General features: G+C 36.7%; 1 protein-coding gene across 1 annotated transcript in view; it reads left to right on the top strand.

The window, feature by feature from the left end:
* Nucleotides 1-12,731, top strand: part of mcama (melanoma cell adhesion molecule a) — a gene marked incomplete at both ends in the record, with an annotated part of 63,034 nt that overhangs the window by 41,462 nt on the left and 8,841 nt on the right. Inside the window, 11 exons of the mRNA XM_079418150.1 lie at nucleotides 4,203-4,327; nucleotides 5,209-5,434; nucleotides 5,535-5,605; nucleotides 5,702-5,789; nucleotides 6,835-7,014; nucleotides 7,739-7,866; nucleotides 8,970-9,117; nucleotides 10,079-10,194; nucleotides 10,329-10,470; nucleotides 10,565-10,695; nucleotides 10,784-10,931. Coding sequence (XP_079274276.1) covers nucleotides 4,203-4,327; nucleotides 5,209-5,434; nucleotides 5,535-5,605; nucleotides 5,702-5,789; nucleotides 6,835-7,014; nucleotides 7,739-7,866; nucleotides 8,970-9,117; nucleotides 10,079-10,194; nucleotides 10,329-10,470; nucleotides 10,565-10,695; nucleotides 10,784-10,931 — 1,503 coding nt within the window. The remainder of the gene's footprint in view (nucleotides 1-4,202; nucleotides 4,328-5,208; nucleotides 5,435-5,534; nucleotides 5,606-5,701; nucleotides 5,790-6,834; nucleotides 7,015-7,738; nucleotides 7,867-8,969; nucleotides 9,118-10,078; nucleotides 10,195-10,328; nucleotides 10,471-10,564; nucleotides 10,696-10,783; nucleotides 10,932-12,731) is intronic.

Genomic DNA, 12,731 nt, shown 5'->3' with positions numbered 1-12,731 from the left:
TTTGTGTGTGTGTGTGTGTGTGTGTGTGTGGGGGGGGGGGGGGGGGGGGGGGGGGGGTCAGTTAGCTGTACTTTAGGGACCAAATTGTGTACAGACGTTGTAAAACCTGACAAAAATCTCCCACTGGGGAAATCCTCAAAGGTTAAAATGGTTTATTAATAAAGTTGTTGTTGTTTTTTTTTAATTCTAAATATATAAAAAGTTTGTTTTTAGAAGCAGGATGTGGGTTGGGGTTAGTCTGAAGTAATTACGATCAGCTTTATATAGGCTAAAAACTGTGGTTATGGTATATCCACAGTCATGTGTACGTCTTCAGTTTTTTACTAGAAATATCCACATATGAACTGAGGTTTCGGTGAAATTCATAGTTCTGATATGTCCTTTAAGTGACATTTGAGCCTATAGTCCACATCTAGTGTGAAAAGCTCTAGCCTATTTATAGTGTAAAAAGCTCCTAAGTATATCAGTACTTTTGTCTTGTTTAGAATTAAAACACTAAAAATGTCTAAACATATTAAATAAATTAATTTAGATTTAAATAAGTAAATTGCATAAAAAATAAATTTTTAAAAAGTATTTGTTTTGACATTGTTTCGAGGGTTGAGGGTTTTGCTTGTTAGAATTGCTGTAAGCTTCTGCTGGAAGATGTAATAGCAGCAGCATCTGGGTCAAGCATCTTTCCGTACAGAGCCTCGCACAAGATATGCAACGGGAAAAAAATATTGAGAAAAAGAATGAATAAAACATGGCCATGATTAAATTAAAACAATGGAATGAAATCACAATTAATGTCAGATTATTACATATTAAGCAGTAGTTAATCACATTAACACAGTATGCAATTGCCGTACACTTTACTCCCATATATATGCGATTCATTCAAGTCAGCAGATTTCTCCACAATGTACTTTCTCCAAAATGCTGCTGTAATGATCATGTCATCTGAGGACTTAACTAGTTTTGCTTTATTTGAGGTTTGATTCATTAAGGGTTTGATTCATTGTTCTTGCATCATACTCCAGGGATTCTTTGCACATTTATGTACATACACAATCCAAAACAGCACTGATTGCTCACATGCTATTGTTTTTTTAAAGGGCACCTATTATGCCCCTTTTTACAAGATGTAATATTGGTCTTGGGTGTCCCCAGAATGTGTCTGTTAAGTTTCAGCCCAAAATACCCAACAGATCATTTATTATAACAGGTGGAAAATGTCATTTTTGGGGTGTGTCTAAAAAAACAGCTGTTTTGGAGTGTATCACTTTAAATGCAAATGAGCTGCATTTTCCTGCCCCGTCTCCAGAAGAGGTTGTAGCATATACGTCTCTCTGCATTGCATATCTACAGCAATAAACAGCTGGTAGAAGCAACATAACAGAGTGAGAGAACCGGTGTTTTAGCCGTATGGGAAGACAAATGCACTGAAAGTGAGGGCAGAAACTATACTCAATCAATACCGTGAGCTCCGTGATCAACCCATCTCGGGTGTTGTTGACACAGCCAGACCCCCTCCTTCCAGCAGTAGCTGTGCCACTGACCTCATACCGCTGAGGGGAGGGAGACGAGTGATGAGGTTGTTGTGTAGCCGCTTCACCCCTGAACCCTCGCCAACGTCTGTCTCCTCCACCAGTCACTCGCCAAGGACGTGGAAATCCCATAATAACCCGTCTCCACGGCACCCCACCAGCCCAGCTCCCTACTTCCCAGATGTTTCCAATTAAAAAGGAGGCCTTTCAGTCCGAGCCTATTTTCTGCATGCTGAGAGAAAGAGCGAGAGAGAGAGAGCAGGTTGAGATAGAAGGGCTGAAGGGAGGAAAAATGACTTTCTTTTAATACAAAAAGGCCGTTGAGGGCAGAGAATGACATTTGAAAAGTCACAGTGGCTGGACGCTTGTTTTGATCGCAGAAATCTGAGGAACGGAAGATGTGAAGATGAATGGTATTGCTCATGTCTGAGTCACACAAAGATTTTCAGATTAAAATCACGCCTGTGGTCACCAAAACTGGGTCTTGTTTTTAAAAATGCTGTTCTTTCTCTGCTTCATTGAAGGTGTGCTGCCAAATTTAATCATGACACACAAAAGACACATGGTCTCTATTTTTTCAGTTGGTGTTGGGGCAGCCGCCGACAGGTCTGTGTTTGCCTCAATGTTGCCACAAAAGAGACGGCCAGAATGTAAAGAGAGGGAGGATTTTAAATGAATAGTTCACCCAAAAATGAAAATTGTGCCTTTATTTACTCAGCCTCTCACACAAGTGTTCTACACACAAAGCTATTGTCTGGATTCAGAAGACTTGGAATATAGTACACAAGGCTTACCTTTTGGTACTATTATATCGGACCAACCCAGTGCCTGTTAATTTTCATTGTATGGAAAAGAGCAGCTTGGGCATTTTGCTAAACATCTTATTTTGTGTTACATTAAAAATGGATGAATGAAGGTACACTACCATTCAAACATTTGGGGTTAGTAAGATTATTTTTTTTAACAATGCATTAGTGTGATTAAAAATACAATAAAAACAGCAATACGTGAAATATTATTACAATTTAAAATAATTATTTTCTAAATGCCATAAAATGCCATTTATTCCTTTGATGGTGAAGAATTTATTACTTATTTGAAACGTGTTTATAATTGTACTTTATTTCACTTTAGATCAATGTAATGTATCTGAACAAAGTATAAATTACAAACCAATAAATAAATAAATAAAAAGTCATACTGACCCCAAACTTTTGCATGGCTTTGTACATTAATAATTCATAATTTCAGGGTTTGTTTGGGGGGTGAACTACCCATTTAGCGACAATTTTCACAAAACCATTCAATAACTTTTAACTTATTTGTCAGTAGAGTCACTGTAGAGTGTAATGCAGAATCTCATTCTCTGTAGTACAGTAAGAAATAAAAAAAAAGTATTTTAAAGTACTGAGCATATTATATTAATAAGAATATGGAAGAACAATTAGCTGAACTTTTTTTAATATGTCACAATGCAAAAAAAACAAAAACATAAAACTTTCTAAATCTGTTCCTAAAATAGGCTTCATTCTGAGTTATGCTATTATTTCTTTCTAACCTAGACATATTTTATGTGAGATTCAGCTTAGTTTAAATGCACATTAATAGTTTTTCATATTCTTGCAAAAACAATCCACTTTATGCATTATGGATTAAGTTTATGGGCCATGCTTTATCCTTTGCTTTCCATGAAAATGTATTTGAGAGCCATAACATGTAATAGCTTGTATGGGGAATAGTTTGTATGGAGTTAATGATTTTGCCTATTTTCCTATGATTCGGTCAGTGCTGATGTGGTATGGTGGCCTAGAGCATTCTTCAAAGTAATATTGCCAGCCACGTGAAGCTGTGCCAGTGCGGTTTAGCTTTCAAGTTCTGAGAGATCAATGCATCTACAAATGTGGGTCATCAGCAAGGCTGCAGAGAATCTGCCTGCAGAACTGCACAAAAAGTTCTGCAAGATTTACATTCCTCAGTCAATTTATGCACCTTATGTATTTGTTTACTAAATATATTGTCTAATTTGATTATGCTTTTTTTCTATCAATACATCTGACGGATGTGCTTTGGAATTACATTGATTTTCCCAACAAACAGAGCCGGAAAATTGAAAAGAGCTGCATAGATACCATGTGAGCTGTCCTGATAACAATCAAAACAGGATTTATAACGATTCGTTGGCTGTCTGATGTTCTCAGTTGGCCCGCATGCAATCTACAGTCACAGAATTCAAAAGCATGATAACATCATCAACGTGACAACATGAAAACCTGTGTCACCAGCAATACCAATAAACCTCGTCATTGACAAACTTCCATGTTCGTTTCTCTGCTTTGGCTGATTATAATTTCATTCTCAGTTTCCCTCAGAATTCCCTCTTTTTATACTAAATCAATCATAAATAATTTTACCCTTCAATCAGTGCAAGAGCCTTGTCATCATGTACAGACTTCAAATGACCCTGAACAATTTTAACAAAGACAGTGTTTTGCTGCTGCTGACCTATCATTAATAGGAGTGTAACTTAGTTTTCTCTAAGGCTGTGGCTTAAACATTAGTACACAATCTAAAATGCATTAAAAGCTTGTTAATGTGTTTTTTCATGTGTTGATAAAGCAGCCTTTGTTCTCACATGGCCTCAAGCTCACAATCTCAGTGTGTTTTCTTTGGCAGCATGGGCACTAGTGGATCTGAGGATGGAGGACACTGTAGAGGTTTACATGGACGAGTCTGCAGAAATCCCCTGCCTGTATACCTTCACCGAGCAGCCCATGATGGTCATGGTCCAGTGGTTTGTGGTGAGTCCTGAAAGCTCTCTGACTCTTTCACACTTTTAGATTTAAAGGGATAGTTCACCTTCAAATTCCTTCATTTCTTTTCCAAACTGATAAAGTCTCCGTTCATCTTCGAAACTCAATTGAAGATATTTTTAAAGAAACCTAGATTTATGTCCATGCATTAAAAAGTCCACGCAACCAAAATGTTGATGTTTCAAAAAGTTCGCAAAGACACTAAATAATAGTAAATAGTAATAATAGTAAAATAATCTATACGAATCAAGCAGTTTGATACAAGTCTTCTAAAGAGACACAATCATATGGAAGATTGTTTCACTACTAAATAATAATAAAAAAGGTAATTGCGACTTTTTATCCCACAATTCTGACTTTTTTCTCAGAATTGCGAGTTTATATCTCACAGTTTCAACTTATAACACATTTGCGAGTTACAAAGTCAAAATTGTGAGATTTAAACTCTCAATTGTAATAAAATTATATATTTTTTCCCTCAGAATTGGACTTTATAACTTGCAGTTGCAAATTTGTATCACATTTCTGATAAAGGATATGTGAGTAAAAAAGTCAAAATTGCGAGATATAAACTAGCAAATGCGAGAAAAAAGTCTTTATTGCGAGTTTATGCCAGAGATTCTGACTTTATTTCTCACAATTGCAAATTTACGAGGATGAATAAATGATGACAGAATTTCCATTTTTGGGTCAACTAACACTTTAATGTTTCTGGATATGTACAGATATGTGTGCTGGATATGTGTGCTCAGGCTTTCAAATTTCATAAAAATGCCGTAAAAATGATTAAAATGTTCCTTGAACTTGACTGAGGGACTCGAGTCATATCTACAGACCATTTACCAAGTTTTACTTCCCATCATCCTCAGCGGGAACGTGAAGGTCATCGAGTCCGAATCTCATTCAGCGATCTGACCATGCAGAAGGTGGATGAGAACACGACCTACAGCGATCGTATCAGTGTGCGATCAAACAGTGATGGAGAAACTCTGACCATTCAGGATGTTAAGCTGTCTGATGAAAGAGAGTTTTTCTGTCAGGTCAGTGGATTGTCAGCAGGCAGTGAAGAGGGCAAGACTCTCTTGAAAGTTTTTGGTAAGTCTCTTCTGTCAATTGAACATTCTTGCTAAACGGCTTTATATTGTTGCTTCTTTTCCTTAATTTATATGTACAAATGTGAACTTGCTGTTTTTAGACCCACCAGAGCCTCCCGTCATTGAAGGTGTCCTCTCTGGAGTTTCTGTGTCCGGTGACTCCCCAGCTAAGGTACATTACACACTCAGATTCTCTCTGTGTGCATCTATAATGTTTGTGTTGGTTATTTATGGTGGGTTTAAGCTGACACAGTTTTTTGTTTGTTAGATTGCATCTTGTGAAACCAGAGAAGGCTTTCCCAAGCCAAACATCACATGGTACCGTGATCACATCCCCATCCACCCCACTAGTGGCTGTGAGTGGCTTAATATTTTTGTGGAAACCATACCTCTTCAGGATATATTGAAAGAACACAATTGATTTGAAATATAAATCTGTTGAAACAATGTAAAAGTCTGTGCTGTCACTTGGTCAGTTTAAATAATACATTAGTTTCTGACCCCAAATGTTTTTGTAACAGTATGTGAGTATATAAACATTCATTACCCCTGCTGGAAAATCTAGAAAAACCAAACCTAAAGTAAACATCAAATCATAATTGACCTTATTTACTTTCTTAATACAAATTCCTTGCATGACTCATTAGTGCACATTATACAAAGAAAAATGGATTAATGTGTGCAATTTTACATTAAAGTACAACTTGCTTCACATCTGAGCCTAGAGATGTACATATGTTAAAATTCTAATAAGCCCCCCCAAAAAATGTTTTATGTTGTGGTAATTAACTGATAAGTGGCAATAAATAAATAGCAAAGTTTGTGCAAATTTTGGTTCTTGTCCAACCTAAAAGCTTAAATTAATTGTTTTAAGTCCCACAAAAGATTTGAGATTTGAGATTTGCTAAAGATTACATTTAACCTTGTAATTTTAAGTGCGTGTTAGATGACAGTCAAGGTAATCTACATGTAAAATATGGTAAACGAGCATGCCCAATTAATGACCTAATATCTTAATAGCTTATACTGATTCATTAAAAAAATCTTTATTATTCACAATCCACTAATGGCCAATTAAAAAGATCCTGTTCTGATGTTTACTTGAGAGCAGTAGCTGGTTATTAGGTCATTAGCTGGTCCAGGCTGTATTCGATGTTTGGTCAACTGGACTGCCATTTGGTGGAATCTGTATTAGTCTGGTAGACCATCTTGTTCAAGCTGTTTTGAGCTGGTAGGCCACACTAGACAAGCAAATGTTTTCCAGAAACCAGCTACACTCCTTAAGATGGTATGACCTGTTTTTTCCAGCAGGGTTTATATGAAGAATTAAGCTGTGTTTTCTCTTAAAGGATACCGCTAATTTGAATATATGTCTGCTTGTGTGTGTGTGTTTCTTGTCAGTGGCAAACATGGTAACGCTACTGACGAGGGAATCCAGTGGCCTATATACAGTGCAGAGTGAGTTGCATTATAAGGTGACCAAGGAAGACAAAGACGCCCACTTTTCCTGTGAAGTTAGCTATTTTGTCCCAGGAGCTGTCAGGACATCTGAGTCCAAAGGCATCAATATTACAGTTCACTGTGAGTTTTTGATGAAGTGGAATGTGATATATTCAAACTCTTGCAGCTGTGACAAGCTAAATATCTCTGCTTGTATGCTTGGATTTTTGTTGTCTGTTGCATTGTGCTGGGTAGCTCTGTGAAATCTCATTGGTCCAAAATCCCACTTCATATACCTGCATATATATCATATTGGATCTCACTGGCTATGATTCTATCATTTCACATAGTATTTTCACTTTCATTGTGGAAAAAACTCAATTATTTGAAGCTGATAACACTCTTTTTGTGAATATAAAGTTAAAAGAGCGCATTAGATCTGACATGGTTTTGTAGAAATGGACTTGTATTTTCCTGTTTCATGTTTTTTTAATATTTCAGATAGCTGTTCACAGACAGCGCTGGGTAGATTACTTGACTACAAATTGTAGCCCCTTACTGATTAAAGATTACATGATAAAAATTGTAATTAGTAACATAATCTATTAGATTACACATTTTAAGTAATCTAATCAGACCACTTTTTTGACTGTTTTACTTTTGACACACGTCACATTGATTTAAGTAGGATTATTTTGTACCACACTGATATAAAATAGAAAGATGACACACCTCCAGTGGTCTTTGCTTTGTCGGCACTGACTAAATAACTGAATATGAGAATTATGTTGCCTTAGCAAGATACATTTGAATGAAATAAGATTCATGGCCCCTTGCTCTTTGTGTTTGTGTGTACATCATATAGACCCCACGACCAGCGTCGAGATATGGAAAGAATCGCCCGAGGGCTTGGTCAAAGAGGGGGACACAGTGGCGCTCCGTTGTCAAGGTGATGGGAACCCCCCAGCACCCATCATTTTCAACCGAGAACAAGTGAGAATAGCCTCTTTTTTCTCTTTTATTTGGACTCGGTTTTTTTTCTGAATGGGAGGCTGTAAACCATTGAGAAGAAGTGGACATAGTAGACGTCTGGTCCAGACAATGTGCTTTATATGCTCAGGGTGGACAGTACCTTACTGATTTGCAACTTTAAATATGTGTTTAATATGCATTTGTTTTAATGACAATATGACAAAATGACAACAGTGGTTCTCAATTGTTTGAAAAGAAAAAGTCAGACCAAAATAAGTACCAATGATCTCAAAACAACTACCTGCAGTTTTAAATAGCACAAAATATTCTTTATTCTATTCCAATCTATGCCAAAAAAAGATCAGATTTTAGCTAAAACAAATTAGACTAAACCCCTACATACTCACAAAAATGTCAGTGTTCAATAATGTTACACTACTGAAGTGAGACAAATGAACACTAATTAGTCCAGAAATAATGTTAAAATAATCATGGAGTTAATTCTTTGTCTTAGATAATTAATCCATCAAAGAACCCAACGATGATATTACATAATTATAATAATATTTTTTATATATATAGTTTTAAGGACAGCGTTATTTTAGTATTATTTATATAATATATAGCAACATTTCTAATTTTTGTTTAAGTTTTTCATCTAATATTTAAATTCATATTTTATTTAAGCTTTATTTCAGTAAACAAAAATATTTTTTGTCTTATTTTTAGTTAACAATAACAACAATGGTTTTGGATATCAAGTGGTCCTCAGACCACAGTGGGAAACACTGCTATAGAGCTGTTGAATGCTTAGTTTAGCTTAATGACAAGTCAGACTTCATTCAAAAACATAAAGGGATTGTATCATAATTTCACGTTACTCGCTGTATAATATTACTTGTGGTTCATGGACAAAAAACAGTTATAATGTAGTTTTAATGATCATTTTCCTCCAATCTTTACAAGACATTATACATACTATTCTGTAATTACTTCAGCGTAAAAGAGAGAGATTTACATGTTTTTTGATTAAATTTAAGTCAAATTCTATAAACGGATCATTTAAAGAGCTAATCTTAATTTCAGTATGATTCACACCGTTCTCTGTGTCCTGCTCGTAACAGTCAGACGTGGAGCTGGATTCCTATCAGGGGCTGCTGGTTCTGAAGGAAGTGTCTCGGGCAGATAGTGGTGTGTATGAATGTCACTCTCTGGACTTGGATGCTGTGAACCATGATGAGGTGGTGGACACCTTACAGCTCACTGTGCACTGTGAGTTCAACTTCCAGCTTCTCATTTTTACACACACATTTAGAAACTAGAAAAAAAATGCACACCACTGTAATCTAATCATCTAGCAGTATTGTTGCCAAATATGCTGACACCTAATAATGTTGAATAATTAACATTTACTCTACTATTCAAAACGTTTGTGGTCAGTAAGATTTTTTAAATGCTTTTATTCAGAAAGAGTGCATTAAAATGATCAAAAATGACACTAAAGACGTTTATGATATTACAAAAGATTTATATTTCAAATATATGCTGCTCTAAAAAATGAAAGCAAAAAAATGCTTCTTGAGCAAGAAATCATCATATTAGAATGATTTCTGAAGAATCATGTCACACTGAAGACTGAATGACTGTTAAAACATTTTAAGTAACATTTATAAATATATTAAAACATAAAACAATTCTTTATAATAATTCAAATTATAATAATGTTTCACAGTATAACTGTTTTTACTGTATTTTTTGATCAAATAAATGCAGCCTTGGTGAGCTTAATAGACTTAAAAACAATAAAAACATCTTACCGACTGGTAGTGTATATTCATTAATTTTGCAGATACTTTTTTCCAAAGTAATTCGGATTTAAATTCGAAAAAATATATATATATTTAGCATAAAGGAGCCAACATTATTAGCACTTAATGTAAGAGTAAGTTACACTCTTTATTGAAAAAAGGTCACTAGACCTGCATTGTTCCACATTTCCTATTTTGTAAAATACAGAAACTGTAGTAAATTTCATCATTTTAAATATAAAAAATTTAAGAATCAGAAAGAAAGAGATTCTGTTTTGCTTAATCAATATGAAAGGAATACTTCACCCCAAAATATCAATTCTGTCATCATTTGCTCACTGTCATTAAATGAAGCAGATATAATTCGAGTTAAGCTCACAGCGAGGCTTTTACTCTCAATTATTGACCTTTATGTGTGTGCTTAGATCTGGACCCAGCTGTGGTGGTGCCCAAAGACTCAGAGGTCATGCTGAAAGGAGAGAGTCTGACAGCCACCTGCAATGCCCTGTCGTCTTTAGAGACCTCGACTGTGTGGTTTAAGGTAACGCTGCAGTGTGATTCACGCATCCTTCAACAGTCTAGACACTTTAGTTTGGTCTTCCGCATTCTGTTTAGAGCTTCTTCTCACCCCATCTGTTCTTTACTAAATTTGTTTGCACATGTTTGTTTATGTAGGATGGGATTGAGGTCGGGAGAGGACACATAATGCAGCTGCAGGACGCCACGTTTGACACAGCTGGACAGTATGACTGTGAGGTGACTGTACCGTCTCTTCCAGGCCTGCTGACCAGCGGTTCTGTCCATATCATCGTACAGGGTGAGGAAGAGCGCATCAAGTGTTTCAAACTGCCGAAACTCAGCAAAAGAGCTTTAACACTGAAATAAAATTGGTACTGGATCTGTTCCTTCAGGCGCGCCTCAGATGAAGGATGCGGAGAGGGAGATTGAGCTGACAGAGAAAGTAGGGGGTTGGGTGAATTTGAGCTGTGAGGTGAGAGGTTACCCCACACCCACCATCACCTGGAGCATCACCGGCAGTCAGGTAACACTGATTTCCTCTCAGCCCTCTGCTCATGTTACACTGAGCTGTGGATTGATGCTTTTGTCTTGTTTGTGTGTGTGTGTTGTAGTCTCAGAGCTGGCGTGAAGTTGTTAAAAGAGAGACGGAGGATCAAGTCTATAGCATTGTGATGCTTAAAGTCACCACTGGCACTGTTGCTGTCTGCAATTCAACAAACGACTTTGGAATAGAGACCAAGACTTACAGCATCAGGAGCAGTAAGAGTCAGTTTTCCTTATTTACACTGCAAATCACAACATCCAGTTGACATCCACTATTATTAATCATGATCATAAATATGACATTAAAATATAACTGACTAAATGTATTCTAATTATAAACATAATATTTATTTTAATATAAATGTAATATCTATACATAGATTACTATGTACAATTTTATACTTTGTGCTGTCAAAATTAGTGCGTTAACACAGGTGATTGTTTTTTTTTTCAGTTTAACGTGTTAAAAATGTTTAAAGGTGCCATAGAATGCATTGATAAAGTATTTTAAATTGTTCTCTGATATCTACACAGAAGGTATGTGGCTTAGGTAAGGGCAAAAAATCTCCAGAAATGATTTTACATGTCCATTTACAACCCTAGGATTTCTCCCTAGAATGAAACGGTCTGTTATTGGCTTATTTGGCAGGGTCATGAATAATAATGAGCTCTGCTCTGATTGGCTGTTTCACAGTGCTGCTCAATGTTGAGCTCTGCTCTGATTGGCTGTTTCACAGTACGGCTCATCAGCAAGAAGGAAGCACAGGGAGGAAAATATATATTTAAATACTTTCTCTCGTAGTTATATCGTCGGGTAATTATACTGTATATAAAACGCGGGCATCAGTGAGCCATTATTAATATGCGAGGCATTGAAACTTTCAAGAGACGCGATCACACAAACTATGTTTACATTATGGAGCAACAGTACTTACCACACATTTCACAAGATCAGATGCTTGTCAGTGGTGCTCAGGATCTGTAAGTCATTCGCCATCATCCTCATCTCTCCTTACTGAGAGTGAAATCGTATGTACTGTAACAGGCTACCGCTAGCAAGGAGCTAACCATGTCCCTTTAGTGGCTCGCGTTATTTGCTTTCTGTGCCTTTCTGAATACAGACACCAACCCATCCCTGCACTTCACACCCCCTGCACGGCCTGGAACATAACATTTATTTTGTTATTTTCGCTGTTGTCCGCGCTTGTTTATTTACAATACCTGCAGAGCTTCTGATGGTTCGGCCGGCTTAGAACAAGGGCGGGTTTATGCAAATGTTGGGGGTGTAGTGATCCCGACTGTTGCGTCACAGTCGGTGTTATGTTCTGATTCGCCTGTTTTTCAGTGGTCTTTTTTAATCACGAGATTTACATATGAAGGAGGAAACTATGGTGTTTGAGGCTCACTGTATGTCATTTCCATGTACAGAACTGTTATTATTTAAATATGCCAGGGTAAAGACAGTTTTTCATTCTATGGCACCTTTAACGCAATTAACACAGGGGTGGAGCTAGTGTTGGCCTCCCCACTCACAACTGCTGTGTCAGTCCTGTGTCTTGTTTCCCCCTCCTCTCGTGCCCTTTCCTCGTTAGAGTCTTTAGTAGTTCATTTGTCCCCAGCCCTGTGTTTAATTACTCCTCACCTGTTTCTGTTCTTCCTCGTTTGATTTCCCTGTGTTCTTAAGCCCTGTGTCTCCCTGTCTCCCATGTCCGGGATTGATTGTCTCACCCCTGTACTCCATGTTACCATCATTAAAAGTGATGTTGAACATTCTGCTTGTCTCCTTGCTCCCCGAGCAGCGTGACATGCTGCTGCTTCTGTCTCTTTTTTTCTTGACAAAAATTGCATTTATTTAGATGCAGAACGACTTTATAACCACATCAAACTGGAGACGATACTGGCCTTCAGTCATAAAAAACATGCCATTAAACAAATATTAAAAATATACTGTCTTTATGTTGTTTGTACATTAATTTAAGGATTGAATGTAACATTATTGCAATGAATTTTTTTTTT

The sequence above is a fragment of the Barbus barbus genome (assembly GCF_936440315.1).
Source record: "Barbus barbus genome assembly, chromosome: 6".
In the NCBI taxonomy this organism is placed as follows: Eukaryota; Metazoa; Chordata; class Actinopteri; order Cypriniformes; family Cyprinidae; genus Barbus; species Barbus barbus.
This window is presented reverse-complemented; position numbering and strand designations above follow the sequence as displayed.